Here is a 23,094-nt window from a genome sequence, read left to right on the forward strand (position 1 = left end):
TGAATCTAGTAATAGGCATGTAGGAAATAAGGGGACGAATACCAACATTTATTGTATAAAGTATAAACTACAGGCGTCATTGATGTGATACTATGCTTACTTTATGAATTCCATTGTAGAAAAATGAGTATGTACCACAGCTTTGTTTTATATGGACGGTTATCAATAATGCCCTCGACTTTTATGGGGATAAAAAACGATGTATAGAATGTCACAAACTGGGTGAACTAGACGGTGTAATACTGTCTTATGGAAAAGAAGGGTTCAACTAACCCCAGGGGCGAATAAGCTGGGATAATCTATCTGCCATTTGAGGAAAATGAAAGCCACAGGGGTGAATACAAATGTACTGATCTTGTGCATAGGCCCTAAGACAGAAATTGAACTTTTTTACTGCAAAGATATTACACTATTAAGTTTAGATATGTAGAGATGTAATTCTGTCAGAATGTCATTATAATATCTAGCCATTATATGCAAAGTTAGTACTTGAAAACTAGGAGTTAAAAGCCATGTTTTATTTGTGCATTAGGTGAGATACAGTTTTTGGAGAAACATATAGAGACTGTCCTGAAGAAGGAGGCCATAATCAACTAAGGTTTCCGAAACGGGTTGACGCATTTACAACGAGTCATATTCGGAGTTGTCAACAAATGATTTGGTTATAAGGAAAGATTATTCCTCCCATTGTGGTCAAACGGGGGCCCGAAGTGACATGATTAAGACAGATACTAGTGTCTTTCCCCACTCTTTCTCCATTCCCACACTAGGTGGTTTTAATTGTGTAATTATATGTTTTTACTTAGTAATGCATAAGAATTCATATGTTTTTTATTTGAAATAAATTGTATATTTTTACATATAGATTGTCTTTTCCTTCTGGTGAGTGTTTCCCTAGCCAACAGATTGTGAGTTGAGTGATTGCTATAGATTGAGTATGATATATTTCTGAATTCCGTTTAGGGTCAGAAAAACGAATCTCCCATAGGGAAAATACCTTGTTTTACTTGACAGTATATTGGTGCTCAATTTCCCTACGGGTAACTACGAGCCCCTCTCGTTTGATTACAAGTATCCTGCCTGTACTCCATCACGAGCAGCCTCAAATTGCACATTGGTGCCGGTTCCATTGACTAACATTTTCTCTTTTTGGCACTATTTCTACTTAAAATTAATATCGCTGGTTACTCTTGTTGGATTTTTGTCATTTTGGTGTCCTTTTCTTTATTGCATTTCACTTTATTTCTTTAAACGAGTTTGGGATTTTTATTGTTTTTGCATTTTGACTTTATTACTATTTGGGTCCTGCATAAATTCTTAATAAATTGCTCTGAGTTAAGCCTGTCTGGTCTGTGCCTTAGCTATCATGGGGTTAAGTTGTTAATATAGTGACTTTGAGGGTCAACCAAGACAAGCGTTGGGATTACTCCTTGAGGTGGGTAGCAACTCACTCCAAATAATTCAGTTTCTTACTGTTAGGTTCAGACAACTTCTCCTGTGTGTATACAGTGGAGAGGGCACTTGGGTCCCTGGCACCTGGGCCACCTCCTGGTGTCCCAGAATGTCCCATCATTGCCCGTCGCTTGAACAGCTCAGACAGCGACACTGCACTCTGGCTGGCAAGGAAATAAAAGATTATATCTTACAATGGCTGTTCAATCTCTCTCTTTCCGGATTTCACCATGACAATTCAGGGAATGTACGTTGTGTTCCCGCAGTCTTTTTCCCTGCAGGTTATCACAACGCGGTAGTTACGACTGCACTGTGATTCCGCATACCATTACTCCGCAAGTCGGAACAACGACATGTGGAAGGGGGGGCGCTGTATGTTGGAATAGTATAATTTACTATTCCAACTCTAGTCTGTGCAAATAATAGGGAAGGTGTTGGATTTTAAATCCAACACCTTCCCCCCTCCGCAAGTCATTGTTCTGACTTGCGGAGTAATGGTATGCGGAATCACAACGTGGTCGTTGTAACGACCGCGTTGTGATTCCCTGCGGGGGAAAAGATTCGGGGTAAACGTTTACCCGATTCAGGATCTGCCACTCAAGAAGAATCTGCAGCAGACAGGTATTGAGTGTGGCATACTTTACAACATTCGCTTGACAAAATCACTCCAATACAAAACTGCATATCTTCACCGGTCCTCTGTAAACAACAATCTTTCTGGAAAAAGAGGGCGTTCTGCTATAAGGGCGCCATGCATGTGCCAGTGGGTCCTCCTCGCTGCAGCTAAATGATGCTGAATGTTTAGACTGCGCAAGTGAGCTAACCGGTTGCATAAGTAAAGGCGTTACCTGATGAGAAAATAGAGTTGGAAGTGTTGGTGAAATTATGGACTGTGCATATCAATGTCCTATGTCTTATATTGATGTAAGTGAAATTTCAAATGTCACTGTGATTCTTGACAATAACCTGACGCTGGGCCTCCTTTAACTTTTCTTCAACATCTTCATTATACTCCCTCAGGGTGCCCATTTTAATCAACAGGTTTGTCTTAATAGAGGGCACTATCTGTGGTCAGTTCATTATTTTATGAAATGCATAGAGTCCCAGCTTTTTTTACAGAGCTAACAGAGTGCTAGCACTAACCCTAGGGCAGTACTGTAGGCGGGGCGATTTTAAAACAGTACTCAACCTGGGAAAGGACTTATCCACTCAGACGAGATCAGCGTCTGCATCAGTTACAAATATCAATGTGTCACATGATTTAGTGGACCTATGGAGAATGTGACTTACTGACTTGCTGCCCATTATGCCAGCTGCCATTTAGGGCATCACAAGGGACCCCCACTTCTATCTGTCTTGGGCAAGTTTCTGTACAGTGTCCCAGCTGTGGTTCAGGGTCTTCTATTTTTATTTCCACAGCTTGCCTCCACTTGTCCTTTGCCTGCCTCTCTTCCGTTTGCCTTCTGGTGGTCTATCCTATCCATCTCCATCTTTTTCGCATCATGATGGTCTACCTGCTCTCTTGCTTACATTTGGTGAATGAGCAGTTCCTGGTTGGAGACGGTTTGTGGCCAGAAAATGCACAGGAATGTGTGCATGCCCCGGGGCACTTTGGTATGATAGAAGGGAATGCAGACGCTTGTGCATCCCCTTCTATAATACTGATAGCGCTGGCACACTTAAAGCACCAGCGCTATCAACAGAGGGTGTTCCCTCATTTTCATAGGGGCACACCCTATGCAAATGAGGGAATTCCTTTGACTCAGCACCGTGCCATATTATAGATGCAGGCGCAGAGTCAAAGAAGCCCTCAGGTGTTGCACTGTCAGTGCGCCATTTAAAAGGTGGCGCACTGTCAGTGCGCCTCCTGACAGCAGCCCTCTGCAGGGGGCAAAGGGGGTCTAATGGACCCCCAGACATCCCCTTGCAGGTGGGTGCAGTCACTGACCCCCTTTACCCCCTGCAGAGGGCTGGTGTCAGGAGGCGCACTGACAGTGCGCCACCTTTTAAATGGCGCACTGTCATTGCGCCTCCTGAGGGAACGGACTGCACTCATCTGCAAGGGGAACTCTAAACCCCTTTGAAAATGCAGGCGGATGCCGCCTGCACAGTGAAAACACAGAGCAGCTGCTCCGTGTTTGTACTTGAATGTGCTGCCCTGGGGGCAGCGCATACATCATAATGGAGCGCATTATCACTGTTTGCGCCCAGCGCACCTTTTGAAAGGTGCGCCGGGCGCAAACAGTGATAATCTGTAATACAGCCCTCTATGTTACTATGTATTCCACGCACAGGCATGGCGGCGACCAGATGGAGCTCTTGTGTCCCGTGCTCTCCATGCCCCTGGAATCAAGCTATCCTGGCTGATGAGGGCTGAAAGCCCGAAACTGGTCCTAGGATGCTTGTTTCCAGTCCAGGAGGACCTGGTTTGGCAGTTCGGGCTGGACTGTTCCCATGGGGCACAGGGTCAAGACTGATTTGCATATGGCTGGGTTCGAAACTGGAATGGCATGGTGAGCAAAAAAACGATGGATGTAGGCCCAGATCTCTGTACTGGTGTGAATGTATGACATTTTTCTGCATTCTGTCCATCAACTGTTGTTTTTGTCCCTCTCACTGGAGCGTGGCATAAGGTAGGTGTAGACACCCCAGGGAAGGGACCCATTGGTCTCAACCTGCACGCCCCTGTAATGCCCCTAAATCTAGTATTTTTAGGCACCCCTGAACCTTGCTCCTTAGATATGATGACCTAAGAAGAAGGACCAAAGAGCCGTGCAGCACTGGAGAAGACGGCGCCGACTGACTTGGCCCCAGCCCTACCATCCTGCTACTTTAATTCCAGAAACCGACAATTAATTCCAGCAACCTCAAGAACCCCAGAGGACCTGTGCTGTCTTCAACCAATACTCTGGTCTCCTGTGGACACCGGATATGTCCAGCAAAGAAACCAACACCAGTTTTCGGATCCCAGTGGATCCGCGGCACTGCACCACCCTGCACTGAGGCCAACGGCCTGAGTTTGAGTGACTCACCTACCCTGTGAAGTCTCCCTGGCGATCCTGACCTCACCTGCATCAGTGGCTGACCTCTCCAGTACCCTGGCCTCAATGCCTGCAGCCTCTGTTTGAAGGGTCCCCATTGACCGCGACCAGACTTAGCTAAGGAAACCCAACACCAAAAGGCACCCCTGCACCCTCTGACCCCAACTTTGGGGAGCCCAGTCAATGGTGCCCAGGTGTCCCCGAGCTATCCAACTTACCTGACCAGCCACTAGTCCCCTTTGTCCAGCCTACCAGTCCAAGCCTGCAGCATTTCTTCACAACTGACGATCACCCTGCACCCGAGTGCCGCTGAAGGCGCACTTTTGGTGCCTACTTGTGGCCCCCTTTGTGCCTACCTTTGTTTCCTGGACCCTGGCCGAGAACCCGCAAGTACCCACCTGGGACCAGTGCTCTTCAGAGTATCCCTGGTCTCCATAGCACTACATTGGGCCCTGACCTCGCCTTTGACCTCTGCACCTAGTCGCACCTGCGCCGCTGAGGATGCAATCTTTTACCCTACCTGACCCCCGCCCTGCGTAAGTGCTATCAGGTCGAGACTGAATTACAAAACCGAGTAGGTCACTAACCATGTTTTCCTCAATAGGAATACATTTGACTGTTCCATTACATTGCACTGCATAACTTTATCATTGCAAAACCTAAAACTGTATTTGGAACATAAGCACATGTGCACCACACAAATCAATTAGAAAGACTAAGGGAACAGCTATTTAAACTGTATAGAATACAGGTATTATTCAAAGTTTTTCTTTTATTCCAATTTTCTGATTTCTTTTAAAAACGTGGTCATAAACATCAGTTTTCAAAATGAAACACCTGACGCATTTCGTTCTAATAGAGGACTACTTCAGGGCATTGATAACTTACGGAGGTCAATCAAAACAAAGAAAGAAAGCCAAAGAAAGGACCAGAATAGCTACTTTTATGTCAACAGCAGCTATCAAGAACACTTGGTGGCAGATATGCAGTCAGCCTTCCTATGAATTGAATATACACAGATAAGAGAAGTATCAATTAAATCCAATGTGGGGGCAACGTCGATTACGCAGAATGACGCGAAAGCGAGAGGAGATTACACCTAAAAAGGTTGACACTGAAATTGGATATCAATCAAAGTGCAGCTTCTTTATAAGAGCAAATAAGCTATTAAAAGAGAGGATGTAGCCCCCAGGCAAAATCGCAAAAAAAAACTTAGATCAAATCAGCCAGCTTGTAATCACCCAAATGGGCCGTATAAGCACCAATTCATTAGCCCCAATATCGTAGGCAGCAGATTCAAACTATCAATTCAACTTTAAATTGTATGTAAAAGATCAAGGGTTGACATCCGATATGTCACCAGGTCTGCAGGAGCCAAGGCGTCATGGCAGGGAAAGTGTGAGACTTTGTCCAGCCTACTAGTCCAAGCCTGCAGCGTTTCTTCACAACTTTTTTTTCACATTTATAAAGCGCAATGGTTACACTAAGACCAGTGTGTCCCCACGCTGCGGTAAAGTTGCCAAGATTCTGCTTCCCTCTGCCAACACTCTACTTATCTCGGGGGAAAAGGTAAGTTTTTAGTTTTTTCCTAAAACAACTCTCCTGGACCTCCATCCGGAGACCCATCGGGAGAGCATTTCATTGCTTGGCAGCCAGTAGGCGGAAAGACCGTCCCCCCATCCTGGCTCTCTTAACAGCAGGTACACACACCAGTCCAACCCCACCCGACCTCAGCTGACGTGTGGGGACATAGGGGGTCAATAGATCAGACAGATATGAAGGGGCACACCCCTGCAGGATCCGGTGACAGACACAGAGTGCCTTGAATATGACTCTTTCCTTTATCGGGAGCCAGTGTAGTGCAGCCCGAGCTGCCCTAGCAGAAGACCTTCTTGGGCGCATCACGATTAAGCGGGCTGCCACCTTCTGCACTCCCTGCAGATGGAGCATACACTTGGTCGTTGCACCTAGATAGAGAATGTTGCCATAATCCAGGTGCAACGTCACCAAGGCATGGACCAAGGTCTTCCTGGCCGCCGCAGGCAATAGGTCCAAAGTTTTCCGCAGGACCTACAGGAACCCAAAACAGGCGCCTGCCACCCGCCTGGTTTGATAGTCAAAGGAAAGGTTGGGGTCTAACCAAACTCCCACATTTTTTGCCTGCGCACATGGCGTGGGAGTCGCCCCCAAATTCTGGGGCCACCATGCCGAGGACCACACCGTCGGGACCCTTCCCATCACAAGCACCTCCGTCTTATTGCCATTCAGCTTCAGGCAGTTCTTTGCCATCCATATAGCCAGTTCTTGTATGCATGCCGTGAAGTTGAAGGCAGCCGTCTCAGGTGCCTGGGTCAGGGAGACCACCAACTGCGTGTAATCGTCATAGGATACGACCATGATCCCAAACCCCTCTGCAATCTCCGCTACAGGAGCTACATAGAGATTGAACAAGGTCGGGCTCAGGGTCGATCCCTGCGGCACTCCCTGATTCAGCTTGATGACTCTAGAGTAATGATTACCCTGTCTCACCTGGAAGCAGCGCCCCGACAAGAAAGATTTTAGCCAACGCAGGGCACTACCAGACACCCCTCCTTTCCTCAGACATTGCACCAGCGTATGGTGAGCCACAGTGTCAAAGGCTGGCACTCAGATCCAGCAGATCAAGGCCGCCGTTTGACCAGCGTCCACAAGTTGTCTGATGGATTCGTTGGCAAAAAGCAAAGCTGATTCTGTTGAGTACCGTGCTCGAAACCCAGACTGGGTGGGGTGGAGAAGATCATATTCCCCAATGTATGCCGTCAGTTGTTTATTCACCACTTTTTCCGCCACCTTAGCAAAGTACGGCAAAATTGAGATTGGTCGTAAATTATCTAGTTGGTCTAGACCAATGTGCGGTTTCTTAGGGAGGGCAGGACCACAGCTTCCTTCCAGCAGCCGGGTACTCTGCACGTCCTAAAAGATGTCTCCAGGCACTCCAAACTCCCTTTCAGCCTTTTCGGTGGTGCCGGGTCCCTGGGAGATCCGGACTTTATGCTACTGCAGATTTTAATCAGCTGTTCCGGGAGGGGCATCAGGAATTTCTTCAGCCCCTCTCCCTCCACCGCAAATTCTCTCTCCTCCATCCCTTACTCTCCAACTCTAGCCGATTCTGTGAAGGTGGAGTGACGCTCTCCATTGGTTTGCATTGGAAGCCCAACACCTACTTGGCTCCCTGCCACCCGAGTGCCGCTGCAGGTGCGCTTTTGGTGCCTACTTGTGGCCCCCTTTGTGCCTACCTTTGTTTTCTAGACCCTGACCCAGAACCCGCAGGTACCTACCTGTGACCAGTGCTCTTCAGAATACCCCTGGTCTCCATAGCACTACATTGGGCCTTGACCTCTCCTTTGACCTCTGCACCCAGCCGCACCTGTGCTGCTGAGAGTGCGCTCTTTTTAACTACCTGACCGCCGCCCTGCGTAAGTGCTAACAGGTGGAGACTGAATAAAAAAACCGAGTATGTCACTAACCTTGTTTTCCTCCATAGGAATACATTTGACTGTTTCATTACAATGCACTGCATATCTTTATCATTGCAAAACCTAAAACTGTATTTGGTTGACATTTACAAACAGCTTTCTTAAAACTGCAAAGTATTCTTTGCATTTACAAATCCCTACTGCATTCTGATAAGTATTGCCAGTTTGACGAACTGTAAACCTACCTGCATTAAGGTAATCTTGGTTTTAGTAATAAAACAACAAAGTAACAACTTACAAGCGATTGGTCTGGATTCAGTCTTTGAGTGTGTGACATCATTTCTTGTCTGCATGTGTGTACAATAAATGCTTAACACTACCCTCTGATAAGCCTAACTGCTCAGCCCAGTTGCCACTAACTTGAGAGTAAGGAATTACTTACTTTAGCCTCTGCCATAACTCTGGGGATCCACTGAACTCTGGGCACGCTATTCCTTATTTTGGTATAGTATAAAAAGAGCCAGCTTCCTACAGGGATGTTTTGTTCCTAGAATGGGGATATTTGAGAAAGGACTGCTTTTCTAACATGTTTACCCATAAACATTCTATTTTATATACGTTTCTACTTCTCTGGATATGACTGGTCAAGTCCTTGCTTCTTGAGGATGTGTTTGATATAAGATGTTTTAGGGCTTTGGGGAACTATCCAGATGAAAAGGAGGAAGATGACTGGTCTAGCCAGGATGGCAGCAGAGGATGCTAGTAGGATGCTTTTCAATACTTATGGAGGACATGGGTCTCTTGATGAGCTGGCGAAGCTACTACCATTGATTTGTTCATTTACTTTTTCTGTAATAAACAAGTTGATGAAGCAACGTTTTGTTAAGTGATAGTAGGAAAACGATTTATAGTGACTAGCAATGGGAGGGTTTCACCGACAATTTTAATGGAAGTTGTGAAGATTATAGGGCTGCCAGAGAGAGGCTGAGTTCCTGAGAGTGATCGGTGGAGGTCGAGTTACAGTCCAAGTTCCAGAAATTAGAGCTGATTTTGTAAAGTTGTTTAGTGGGACATGTGGCATCTGAGTTGTGTTGAGTATGGTGAAATCTCTTGATTTGCTTGATGGCTGCTTTTTAGTTTCATGGCCAGTGGTTTTCCTTCACTGCCTCTCAAGGCCTCTAGCTTCTGTTTTCTGTAACTTTACATTTGTGTTGATGCACCCAGTCTTCCGGGAATGTTGGCTGTGTTTTGTGACAAAGGAAAACCACAAAGTCAAAGGCCTCAGAGAGCCATGGGTAGAATTGAATGACGGTCATCAGAGACTTCATGGGAAAAGAGGCACAGAGTTCTCATTGAAAACAGTCTAATAAAAATACATACGTTGGAGGCATTTAGCTTGGGAGGCGGACTAGATGTATTGAGAAATAAATTATGATGTGATAACCAGGTAAATGTACCATTTTCTTTAAATGAGATGAGCTCTCTTAAAGAGAAGGTTACCTCAAAAGTGAGGCTTGCGGAGTGCATGGGCCAGGTGAACAATTGGTGGCATTTGAGTGCTTCGAGGCTAGTGAGGAGTCATGATATCTTCTGAAGTTTAGGCTTATTAAACCACTTGTGGACAACTTTCAATGTGCAAAGATATTAGTGCTCAACTGGAACATCCAATTTAGTGTCCAGAAAAGTGCTCTGTGGCCGTATTATGCTAAGGATTCACCATCTCTGTTTGCGCTATGACAATCTTTAACTAGGTGCCACAGGCGGAAATAGGGCACTGTGTCCTATCACGTATAATGTACTGCCCCAGGGAAGCCTGTGAGGACACAGATACCCTGAGGGTAGTGCGTTAGTGAAAGGAAGTCAGGTGTTCTGTTGCCTGTGAGAGAGTCCTACCTGCCGTTTGCTGTGCCTGACTGCGCTCTCACCTCGTCAGCTGTACCCTGGTCTCCCTCCCGCCGCCGCTGTAGTCATCTTCGCGGCCGCCGAGCGGAGGGAGACTACACTTCCCAGCCTGCACTGCGACCCGGAACTCATCAGCGGGGTCACCGCGCCAGGAGGCGCTTGAAATTCAGTGCTCCCTCGGTGGAGCGGGTGTTCTGTTGCCTGTGAGAGAGTCCTACCTGCCGTTTGCTGTGCCTGACTGCGCTCTCACCTCGTCAGCTGTGCCCTGGTCTCCCTCCCGCCGCCGCTGTAGTCATCTCCGCGGCCGCCGAGCGGAGGGAGACTACACTTCCCAGCCTGCACTGCGACCCGGAACTCATCAGCGGGGTCACCGCGCCAGGAGGCGCTTGAAATTCAGTACTCCCTCCGCGTCGCGGGACGCCCGGACGAAGCCCGGACAAAGGGCGGGCCGTCTGAGGCCGTCCGAGGTTGGCCTAGGTTGGGTTGGGCCAGGAATCTCGCCTGATCATCCTTTTGCCTTCTTTGGATATAGCCCATTTGGAACGGTACTGCACTGGGTAATCTATTTGCTGAGTCCTGTGTGAAACCTTCTCGATCTGAGTGTATTGTCCATCCTAACCATGCCCGGGAAAAAGCTACCCCCTGTTAATAATACCATGGAGAACTATCTTGTCCAAGTCGTGGCAAAAATAAATAGCGACAGGAGATCCTCGTTGGGACTAGACTCATCTAATTAATCTCCTCTGGACGACAAAGACACAGAGGATTCTTTTGCACTACTAAACAGTAGTACTACTGGCGTGGTACATGATTCTCCCCATGATACAAATCCCATCCAGCCCAGTGGTATAGTTGCTAATACTGAAGTTAATAGCGACAGCGAATTGGTGAATGTGACATCTACTATTAATGAGTCCCCTATTCTTACTGTAGCCCCAGTTCCAGCTCCGAGAGTTACTGGGGATAAAAGAAAGGTTATACAAAAACGGGGGGGGGTCTAAGGTCTGCCAGAAATAAAGTTGCAACTCCACCTAGGAAAATCCTTGAAGATGAGGAGGATGATGTGACTAGGGAAGCTTATATGACACTTTCCAATGCTCAATTTAATAAACTATGGAGCATGATGGATACAAAAATCAAAGGTATAGTTAAACCCCTGGTTAGTAAAATAGACAAACTAACCGCTGAGGTTAGTAGACTGGAAGGTTTACTAGAGAAAACTTTGGTGGAGGTAGGAAATCTCCCTGAAGTCATTGTGACCAGTATTGAGCCATTAGTGAGTAAAATCCACCCAGGCGAAAACAGTGGAGCTATTCCTATTGTTGCGCCAAATTCTCTAACGGTACCTCCGATTAACCCACCTTGTGGTGCCTCAGGTGTGGTACCTCCTGTTCCTCCCACTGGTGATTTTAATACTGGGAAAGGGTCTTTTGAGCTTGTAGTGGAAGCTTCGCCATTAGTTCTCGTCCTTGCAAACGTCCCCCCACTAGCATCTGGCGAGTTTGAATCAACATCATCCCTACTAAACAAATCCTTATCGTGGCTCACTAATAATATGGTCATCTCTCCCTGGGGAAAGCAGCAATTATCGGAAGAACTTGTAAATGCTAGAAGGGTTGAGTGGATTGGTAACAGGGTCAAAAGGTTTAAGGGGGATTGTGTTGTCCTTAACTTTTCAGACCCTGAGGTCTTGCGAAACATCTTGCCCAACATCTTACCTCCACAGCGGAGATCTACTTCAATTGTTCCTCTGACTTTGGACTTTTTCTATCCTCGGAAAGGAAGAGGTCCGAATGCTAGTACTCTAAGAACAAAATGGAACGTTGTGACGAAAAGGAGCAGTAAGGACGTTGGTTTCACTGAGTGGGGTCTAGGCTTGGAAAATAGATTCTCCGCCCTCTCTAACCTAGATGCCTGTGATTGACCACCATCTAATCCCACGCCTTTGTTACAAAATCCCCTTGACGCATGTACTATGGGGGAGTATGGCCACTTTGTAGGTGCTCGAATTGAGACTCTTAACCCTGAGGTCATAGTAGGATCAACTAATGAAAACGTAAATGACAATGATATTGATGACACGGTGATGAGTGGGCTTGTCTCTAGCTCTAAATCAGTTACGGCAAATGTCATTGGGAATTTATTGTCCTGGAATGTGGCTGGGCTATGTTCCAAGCTGGATTGCGGAGACTGGTTTGGGTTTGTTAGCCAGTATGATGTTTGTATTTTTCAAGAGACATGGGCCTGTGATCCTGTTTTTGCTTTGGGGTACTTAAATTTCTATGTTCCGGCCACCAAGGGCCCAAAAGGGCGTCCGATGGGAGGACTTACCATATGGGTTTGTCAGTCCCTAAATGTTATAGTGGATAATGTGGAGCTTCACCAAAAAGATATCCAGCTTATTAGACTTAAAAGTGTATCATCTACTTCCATCGATATCTATAATATATATGCTAGAGGTGGAAATGCTGGAAAATCTGAGGTCCTTTTGACCCTGTATGATCTGCTAGAGACACATTCTCCTAGGAAAAACGTAATAATTGCAGGCGATTTAAATCGCACATTTGAACCTTTAGATACTGGTGAGGCTTTCTTAGGTGCTGAGGAAGAGACGCTATGGGATATTCCCACACTAGATACTACTCCAGTAACTCGCTGGACTGAGGATATCTTAGGTTTAAATGCAATGTGCCTCGAACATGGGTTAAGAGCTCTGAATGGCCGGACAAAGTCAGATAGAGTACCAGCTATGACTTTCAATAACGGGAGAAACAAAAGCTGCATCGATTATGTCATCTGTAGTATGTCTCTTTGGTCATCTGTCAGCGATATGGTTGTTATGGAGAGACTTGAGAGCGACCACAACCCCTTATGTGTCTCTAACAAATGGTGGTTGTCTGATGATAAAGCTTCTAATCCTTGTGATGAACCTCTACCCCCGTTGATAGTACCCACAAATGACATGCGCAGATTGAGGTGGACAAGTGTTAGGACAGATGAGCTGGTCATAGAAAAAATAGGAGTGGCTACTGACAAAGCTATTACGGCCCTAGAGTGTGTGGTAGGGTATCCCTCGGGCCAAGGTGACACTACTAAGGTGCATGAGATTCTCTTTAACGAAATTAAAAGTTATTTTTTAAAACCTGTAAGCAGAAAGGGGGTACGTGCTTATAGAGCTGCCAAATGGTATAATCATGATTGCAGGGTGGCACGAACCTCTCTGGGAGCCGCAATTAAAAGTAAAAATGTGGGGGCTATTCGATCAGCCAGGAAACATTATAAAAGCTGCATTGCCAAAGCGAAAAGAGATTGGGACGAAGCCCATTGGAATAAATTGAAATGTGCAAGTGATCGAAAACACTCAAGATTATTTTGGCACATTGTCAAATGGGGTCAAGAAAGGATTGAAGAGGCAAGTACCAATAACGTCCCACAGAATGCCTGGGTCAAATTTTTTAGTGAACAGTATGCCACTAGGGATCCGACTGTAAATAGTATTTGCCCTACCCATTGTCTGGCAGAAGACAATTTCTTCACGCTGAGTGAAATACAGTCCGCCCTTAAAACTGTACATAGTGGTCGAGCTCCTGGCATTGACGGGGTCCCAGCGGACGTTTTTCTAAATGACTCGGGAAGGTGGTGTAAATACATTTACCTGTTAATAAACCACATTGCCAGGGGTGCAGATATCCCGGTATCATGGCGGGGTGCTGTAATCATTCCGGTATACAAAAAGGGAGATCGTGCCCAGCCTTGCAATTACCGCCCAATCAGTTTAATCGATACTGTTCAAAAAATCGTGGGGCGAGTAATTGTAAATCGATTGCTAGACTGGGCGGAGGACTACAATATTTTATCTCCCTTTCAGGCTGGGTTCCGCAGGTCAACTAGCACTGTGGATCAGGTTTTTCGTTTTCAACTGATCCAGTGGAGGACTGTGGTGCTAGGAGGAGGCAGTCTTTATGCGGCATTTGTCGATCTGAGGGCTGCCTTCGACCTGGTACCACAGGCAAAACTGTGGGAGGTGCTTGCGGCTTTAGGGGTCCCAGGGGTCTTGCTGTCCTTAATCATGAGATTGCATGAAGGTACTTATGCCAAAATTCAATGGGGTGGGTACGGTAATGACACTGCTGAATTTCCTGTTGAGCACGGGGTTCGGCAAGGGTGCTCAATGGCACCAACACTGTTCACCCTTTTTATTAATGGTATTGTCCCCCGGATGCAATCTCAGGTAGTGGATGCTCCTTCTCTCGCAGGTGTAAAAGTTCCTATTTTAATGTTCGCTGATGACACGTTAATTTTATCTAAAACCCCAAGTGGTCTGCAAAAAGCATTGGCAATATTTGACGAGTTTTGCGGGGACCACGGTTTGGAGGTGAACGCGTCCAAAACAAAACTCATGGTTTTTAATCCACATAGAAATTTTAAATCCAAAATTACCATGAGTGGACGCATTCTTGAGGTTGTAAAATCATTTACATACCTGGGGATCCTGATCTCAAACGATAACAGGTGGAACCAACATTTAAATATCGCTATATTAAGGCACAAGCAATTAGCTGGTACCATCATAAAGGAGCATAGGAAATCGTTGACCAAACCGATTAAACCACCTCTGATCATATACGAGGCAAAAGCAATTGGGTCAGCTTTGTATGGGGCTGAGCTGTGGGGGCATGAAAATCTGCATGAGCTCCAAATATCTGAGAACACATTCCTTAGGAAACTCACAGGTACCCCACAGAGTAGTCCGTTATTGCCCCTGAGATATGAGCTTGGCAGAAGAGAAATCTCGGAACTGGGCAAACTACGACCGATTCTATACTGGCGTAGGCTCTGGACCACGCCAGAGCTTTCCCACTACGCAGATGGGTTTATTGATGTCATCAAAGCAGATCATTTTAATAAGATTAAATGGTTCAAATCATTAAAACTTGCACTATTTGAACTAGGACTAAATGCATTATGGTCCGATCCAGCTGGGGCATAATTTCCCTCCAAGTTAACCCTAAAAAACATCTTTTGGGAACGGGTTGCTAACAGGAGTTTGCTCAGAACCAATTGTGGGTCTATGACCACCAGCTTTCTTGAGGTCAAATTGTACCCTACATACGAATTGTATTGGGATTACATATCGAACCCTTTGGATAGGAAACTGCTTTTCCAACTAAGGGCTGGTTCTCTCCCTCTCCGTAATTTAACATCCAAATGGAGAGAAGGAGGCCTAGCCACTTGTCCAGTCTGTGGGGAAGGAAACGAAACCCTTGGTCATTTTTTGTTCTCCTGCCAAGTATATTCTGCTCCGAGGCGAGCCTGGTTGGCACCTATGTGCCGGAATTTGGGTACTAAAAGCAGTATGGTAGCATTGGGTATTGTTAGATCTACTTCTTTGACTTGGATCACAATTGCCACTGCAAAGTACTTGGGGTGGGCGTGGGTAATTAGGCAGAGATTGCTAGTAAGGTAACTACTCTCTGCTTAGTTGTACAGAGACTGCTAGATTACTGTCTATTCTCTGTTTGGTTTATTTTACGTGTCATTAGGAACGCTATTTTATCGATTTAATGTATAATGATATTGTAATCAGTTTTTACGGTATTTTTAACAGTAATGAACTTTACACCTGTGATTATGTACCTTCTGCTGTAAATCAACTGTTTTAATATGTGTTACGTGCTTATGTCAAATATGACTTTTGTAATTTAATTGTCTTTTTATTACATGTTTGTATGTCTGCTTTTATGAGTAATACTCGAATAAAGCACTTTTGAATTGAATTGAAAGGAAGTCTGGTTTGAAGCAGCTGGTCCTGCAGTTTCAAGGTAAACAGAGAGCCCCTGCAGGGGCGTACAGTGATTGACTGCACTTGCCAGCAGGGAAAAGTCCAGGGGGTGTCCATAGGACTCTTTCACCCCTTCAGAGAGGCACCCTCGGGTAGCGTACTGAGTGTGCACCACTACTTTGTGGCACACAGTCAGTGCACTCCTGGTGGCTATTTCGCCTGCGTCTATAGTATTGTATGAGCACAGAGATGAAGTGTTACCCTGATTTGCATAGAGCCACACCCCCTTGGAAATAGGAGAACATACCTTTAGGATAGCGCTGGTGCTATCTGTAGTAACAAAAGTGATGGCAAAAGCATCTGGAGCCCTTTCTGTAACACCAAAGTGCCATGAGAAGCAGAAAGCAGATGCAGGTGCCTATTGCGCTCCCGGGGTACTTTTCATTATTTTGCCCCTGGAAGACTAGGTTGAGTGGCTGTGGTTAATCGAAAAAAAGGAAGGAGGCAGAGAAGCTCAGAGAGAGTGAGCAACAATCAAGTAAAGATTCACATTCTAAAGCCGATAATTCTTTGATACTAAAGGTTTGTAAGATTTTTGATGCCACAGCTATTAACCTTGTGATGTCCCAGGGGTGGTTTCTTAAAGGGATTAGGCAGCGTTGATGGATGTGTAGGTGCAGTATAATATAATATAATATAATATAATATAATATAATATAATATAATATAATATAATATAATATAATATAATATAATATAATATAACATCATGAGATGACATGACACAATGATAATGTAATATAACATAATATAACATGAGTTGACATGACGTTATAATATAATATAATTTCATATGATTTAATATAATATAACATAATATGACATCATGAGATAACATGACGATATCATATGATATAATTTAATATAATATATTTTGTTTTTGCTGCTATAGGACCTCCCGTTTGTTAGTATACAAGATAGGTAGTTTTGAGGGAAACTGGGGGCTCCGGTATTCCCTGATGCAAAAGAAGTGATTAACATGTTGCTTACACCAGTGGAGACACTGAGTATCAAAGTTTGTGGTTGAGGAGATCCTCAGTGCTAATACTTTATGTGAGCTGGTGTCCCACTAGCAGCTCTGGTACTGGGTCCTTAGTTTCTCAAGATGATGAGTTCATCTGTTACAACGTTTAACTCACCAAATGAATTGTACATTTCCAAGATATTTGCCTGTTCTAGTCAAGCCCAACCTCAACTTCTAAGGAAATAAAAAAACAGAGCGAATCTGCCACACTGGTCTCTTGAGCTGTGACTCTTCGCGGCATTTGAGAGACATCACTAGATAAGCAATAATAAAAAAGAAGGGAAACTTATGTAATTCTAAGGCAGCATTTAGATTCAGCGAGGGGGCTGAATTGCAGAGGAAAAAACAAACAGGAAGTTTACATTGAGAAGTAAGGTATAATTCTGCTCTTGTTAAGAGTAGGAGTCAAAATTATAGTCCATGAACTGTTGGGGCTTTCATTTACACAGACATAAACTCACTCTAAAGATTTGTAAAGAGGAAAAAGAAGGAAGTGTTTATGAATGCATAAATGGGGAAGCTTGTTCTGTATCTCATGCCGAGGGCATACTGTATGCACACAGGACTACTCGCATGTTTATCCATAACATTAGGCCCTCAACTCACACCATAAAGAACACTCACCTGAAGTTTGTAGCTTTCTCCAACCACTGAAGATATTATACGATCCATTCCACTTTCAATTTGTGCCTTTACTTTAGGATGTCGTGTGTTCACAATAAATGCAAATACGGTCTCTGAAATCATAACAATATAAAAGTTTCTTGCGTGTGTATTCAGCAAAGAACAATGAAAGAACTACCATTATGATCCTTTAAAGAACACAGATAACACGTTCTCACGTTCCAAAAAGACAGCAAACAAACATGTTTATTTCAAACTTAAAATGAATGTTTATTTTGTTTCATAACATTCACATAGTTTTGTCATATTCACATGAAATTAAATTTTTCTTTCATTGTGTGATGTTAAACAATGTTGTTGCTTTTCAACAAAGTCGTAAAATGTAACATTTTGGGCAAATTCTTTATACATTTTGATTTATTTTGATGTTTTTTGCAACATGTAATAGTACAAAAAAGCATCTGCCAATGGTGCTTTAAAACGATGCTGTACAGTAGAAACGAAAAAGCACTGCTAAACAGTGCTAAAGTGCTTGTGCTCGCACTTTTAATCATGGTAAAGCCAGCTTACACGCAACTGGCACATTCCACGGGATCTAAATCCTTTGATGTGTTGGCCTCTAATTCTCTGGGGGTAGAATTGAGGCACGTTGTACTGCTGATACCCTCTTCCGAAACCATAGGATCTTGGAAATGGCCTTTGATTGAAGCGGCCGAAAGAGAGGCCCCATCTTCTGGCCCGCTCAAAAAGGTTAGGATTGAAAACTCTGCGCATATTTTGCTGTGCCTTGTCCAGGGCGGTGAAAGTGGAGACGTATTTCCCCAAGGATTTAATGAGGTATTCTCCAAAGAGTAAACCTTTTGGGTTTTGCGAGGTTTCTTTATCTGCCATGTCAGTTAGTTTTGGATTTATTGTAGTCAAAATGACTCTTTGTCTTTCTGCATTAATTGGTATTACCCAGTAGAATTAATGCTCTCTGGCTCCATCCACTGACGGGATTAGTGTTGAGAGGGGTGCCATTGATGTGGCTATCTTCTGCGGAATCTAAGATTCTGGCTAATGGTCCCAGGATGCCATGCTGTATTTGGAACAACAGTGGTCAGAGAGGGAAGAGGCGACGGCACTGGTGGAAGCAGTGACTGCCACAAACTCTGATACAGACAGCATTGCAGACCTGGTGAAGAAAACCCCATGAACGGCAAAGATCTGATGCTGGACTAGCTCCGCTGACATGGTGCCCCTCTACATTGGTTGGAAGCTGTATTTACATTCCTGAGTAAGTGGAATCATGAGCTGTCTGGGTGGGACCTGGAGCCAGGAGGCCCACGGAGATCGCACATGAGCAGATTGGTGATCTAGTCAGCAAGTTACCTAATGAGATATGTTGATGTAAGGGCTGAGTAGCATGTGCTGAGTAAAAAGAATGGCCACTTCCCCTGCAGCTTTTAGTTCTCTCTTTAGGTTGTGGTTGTTTGCTACTGTGAGTGTGTGTGAGAGTGGAGACCCAGGGTGACTGGTTGAGGGCATTGGTAGAGTGGGTGTGTGATTGGTGTGTTAGTGGGTGTGATCTTAAGGCTGTGCTGCGCTCAGATGCGGCAACTGCAGTGGCAGACGCTGGGTGCAGCTTCCATCAGATAATTACTGAGAAGGAGGGTTGTGTGTTGGCTGCAGAGTCTCCTGGGCTTAAATTGTTACTCTGTAGTAAGGATTCATTAACAGGGATGGTACAATGGGACTGAGATGTTTGGGGGTGGGCACGTGTTGTTCTTTTTTAAGTTTACCTGGTGGGGTGCTATGCTACAGTTTGATATGCAGCATCAGCGGGGCTGTTATTGTTGACAGAGTGGTGGTGTTGGGTGATATGTAGTATCATGGCTTCCCGGTTCAAGTTGGTGACGGGGAATGTTCATGAGCTCAACTCATACATTAAGTGATATAGGATACAAACATACCTCTGCCAGCAGGGCATACAAATTGCTCTGCTGCAGGAGGCACATTTGTTGGAGGGTGAGGTACAGAAGGTACAGAGGAAATGGAGGTGGCCACGTGCTCTAAATATGCTTGAGGGTTATCATATAGATGCACTTGAGGTTCCCTTCAAGGGTCTGGGACTTAAGATAAGGGTGATGTTGAGGGGCGATACCTCAGGCTGTTAGGCGGGGGCATGTGTGTCTATTGAACATCTACGCACCTAAAACAGATGATGGAGCATTCTATCGCGAGGTGGAGTGACAGCATGTTGCCCTATGTTGGGATTCCCCTCTTGTGGGGTGGGGATTTTGATAAGTGTACTGGATGGCCGATGGGACAGACATCCCTCTCCAAACCCACATGAAGCCAAATATAGTCTCCTTGATAGGTTCCTGGTGTCAGAGGAACTCACTACTTAGGTTTTGGATGTTAAGATACTGGGTAGATTCCTCTCAGACCATGCATTGCTACTCTTAAAATGGTGCGTGGGTGGAACTAGACCTAGAGTGCCCTTGTGGCAGCTACGCCCAGAGGCGTTTGGAGAATCCCAGCTCCAGGAGGTGGTTTGGACAGTGACAGCTAGTTACTTTGAAACTAACTGGTCGACAATGACACTAAGAGGGGTGGAGTGGAAATCTCTGAAGGTGGTGACGTGTGGGGAATGCATGGTCGAATCAGTGGCATTAGGTGCCACCTAGAAGCGGAGTTGGCTGTGGCGGAGGGAGAGCTTGTGAGCTTGTACTGAGATACGTAAGTCCTGCAGGAGGGCTGGGAGGCATTCCTAACAGCCCAGAGAAAGGTGGGGGAGACTTGGGATAGGCTGTACTGCCTGGTCCGGCATGACTATCATCACCTGGTGCACAGTGAGGGAACCTGCAGACCCTAGCTCCTGGTATAGGCCCTTGTCTATGCTAGGGGTTGCCACTAAGGTCCTTGCGAAAGCTGTTGTGACTAGACTACAAGGAGTGGTGACTCACTTGGTGCAAGGGGATATGTGCAGTTTCATGACTGGTAGGGGGACTCAGATGAACTTGCAGAGATTGTCCGATGTATTACACTCTGTAGCTGATAGAGTCTTGGAGGCTGCGTTGGTAGGTTTAGATATTGAGAGTTTGACACGCTCAACTGGGAGTATCTCTGGGAGGTGCCGAGGCGGATTGGATTGGGACTGGTCTTTCTGTCCTGGTTGAGGGGACTCTTTGCTCAGCCTATTGCGCAGGTTCGAACCGGAAATGTGGTATCGGAGTGCCTGCACATCGAGAGGGGCACGAGACAGGGATGAACCTTCTCACCGCTCCTCTTCACCTTGGCAATTGAGCCGTTGGCGATTCGGTAACCCCGGGCCATAGCTGAGTGGGGTATTGAGGAACGGGGCAACACTCATGTTGTCTCGTTTTATGCGGATGATGCACTGACTGGTCTGTTACCCACCCAGAGAGGTCAGCAAATGTCATGACTGAATTCGGTGATGAGTTTTTTGGCTGTTGGTCACGCTGGGGGGGTGCTGATATAAGCTGACACTGATTGTTCGATTTTACTGCTAATTTGCACATGTTTTGAGCAAATTTTAAACATTTGTGTATTTTAATTTTGCTAACTTTTAAATTGTGCATTACCCTTGGGAAGCATCCCGCTAGCGCTCGTAGCGCTTTACTTTCACCCTACCTGCCGTTATCCCCCTCGCCCAGCCGATTTAGGGGCTGGGGCGAGAGACGGCCGCCATCTTGGGGGAAGGCAGGGCAGCGCGCTAGTCGCTGGCTGACTCCTGCCCTCCAGGAAGCTTATAAAAACGCTGGACATATACAATCCGACCTTTGGCTGTTGGTCACGCTGGGGGGGGTGCTGATATAAGCTGACACTGACTGTTCGATTTTACTGCTAATTTGCACATGTTTTGAGCAAATTTTAAACATTAGTGTATTTTAATTTTGCTAACTTTTAAATTGTGCAGGACCCTTGGGAAGCATCCCGCTAGCGCTCGTAGCGCTTTACTTTCACCCTACCTGCCGTTATCCCCCTCGCCCAGCCGATTTAGGGGCTGGGGCGAGAGACGGCCGCCATCTTGGGGGAAGGCAGGGCAGCGCGCTAGTCGCTGGCTGACTCCTGCCCTCCAGGAAGCTTATAAAAACGCTGGACATATACAATCCGACCTTTAGCTGTTGGTCACGCTGGGGGGGTGCTGATATAAGCTGACACTGACTGTTCGATTTTACTGCTAATTTGCACATGTTTTGAGCAAATTTTAAACATTTGTGTATTTTAATTTTGCAAACTTTAAAATTGTGCAGGACCCTTGGGAAGCATCCCGCTAGCGCTCGTAGCGCTTTACTTTCACCCTACCTGCCGTTATCCCCCTCGCCCAGCCGATTTAGGGGCTGGGGCGAGAGACGGCCGCCATCTTGGGGGAAGGCAGGGCAGCGCTCTAGTCGCTGGCTGACTCCTACCCTCCTCAGCTACCTATAAATGTGTACCATGGGCAGACGGCGCAGTGGGCTGGCGCAGCGGGCGCGCCGGAAGCGCGCCGAAGTCACGCCAAAGTCCAGCCCGTCTGCGCCCGTCCGCGACGGTACGGGACCAGGGACTACAACCCCTGCTCGATCCTCCATTACCGTACCCTACACAAGTAAGATTTCATACACCAGTCATGAGCTGAGGAAGATCAACTATAAGTCGCCACACAACACTCACGTTTGTGCTTGTGTGGGTCCGCTAGAGACGCAGGGTCCATTTAGCTGCTACAACTGTAGATGGGAAAGCGTTCCTAAAGAAAGTCATGTGCCATTGCAGACCTTGACAACCCTGTTTAAGTGCATGTATGTGAATGTCAGATCTCTGCCCAAACACTCCACATACATTTGGGATTTTTTAAACGAACATAAGCCCGACTTGGCTTTTTTAACAGAAACATGGCTGGATGAACATAACACCCCCGATATAGTCACAGCCCTCCCTCCAGAATATAAGATCTTGAATGTGAATAGAATAAAACAAAAGGGAGGAGGTGTCGCTCTTTTATTTAGAGATTTTCTTACCTGTAAGCAAGAGACGAGTATACAAGTCGAAAGGTGTGAATCTATGGCATTCTCTGTGTCCCTGAATACTAATGTATTATTTGGAGGAGTACTAATCTATAACCCTCCTGGTTGTACATTGAACTTTAGTACACAACTACTGGAGCAAATGGTGCCAGTTTGTTTGAAGAACAAAAATATCCTCCTCCTTGGAGATTTCAACATACATTTTGATAAATGTAACAACCCCTTAACAAAACAATTAGTGGAAGATATGGAAATCTTGCAGATATCTCAAAGAGTCAACCAACCTACACACTTGGCAGGTCACATACTGGACTTGATATTTTCTAATATAGACTCCATTGACATTAACTCCGTAACATCTCTGCTATGGACAGATCATCATATGATCACTTTCTGTATCAATTTACCCACTATACATACGCGAACATTGGGGCCTAGTGTAACAAATACGAGGAGCTGGAAAAACTTTTCAATAGATAACTTCAAACAACACTTTTCACACCCAAACGTAGCAGGTACTGACATTCATGTAGAAATTGAGTCACTTCACACAAACATTAAGACTGCTCTTGAGTTCTGTTCCACCGTACGTGTTCATCACAAACCTAGAACCACTAAATCAGAAAGGTGGTACGGACCAGAGCTGAAATCTCTAAAGAGAAAATGTACCTCTCTGGAACATAAATGGAGACTAGGCAAATCTGACGAGACTAGAAGCGCATATAAACAAGCGCTAGTACTCTAC

At 45.5% G+C, this 23,094-nt stretch overlaps 1 protein-coding gene across 1 annotated transcript in view; it reads right to left on the bottom strand.

Annotated features, from left to right (window-relative positions):
* MEDAG (mesenteric estrogen dependent adipogenesis) overlaps nt 1–23,094 on the bottom strand; it is a 161,150-nt gene that overhangs the window by 38,274 nt on the left and 99,782 nt on the right. The window contains exon 3 of the mRNA XM_086935141.1: nt 17,341–17,453. Within this exon, the coding sequence (XP_086791267.1) occupies nt 17,341–17,453 (113 nt within the window). The remainder of the gene's footprint in view (nt 1–17,340; nt 17,454–23,094) is intronic.

Source organism: Lissotriton vulgaris, chromosome 8 (genome assembly GCF_964263255.1).
Source record: "Lissotriton vulgaris chromosome 8, aLisVul1.2, whole genome shotgun sequence".
NCBI classification, from domain to species: domain Eukaryota; kingdom Metazoa; phylum Chordata; class Amphibia; order Caudata; family Salamandridae; genus Lissotriton; species Lissotriton vulgaris.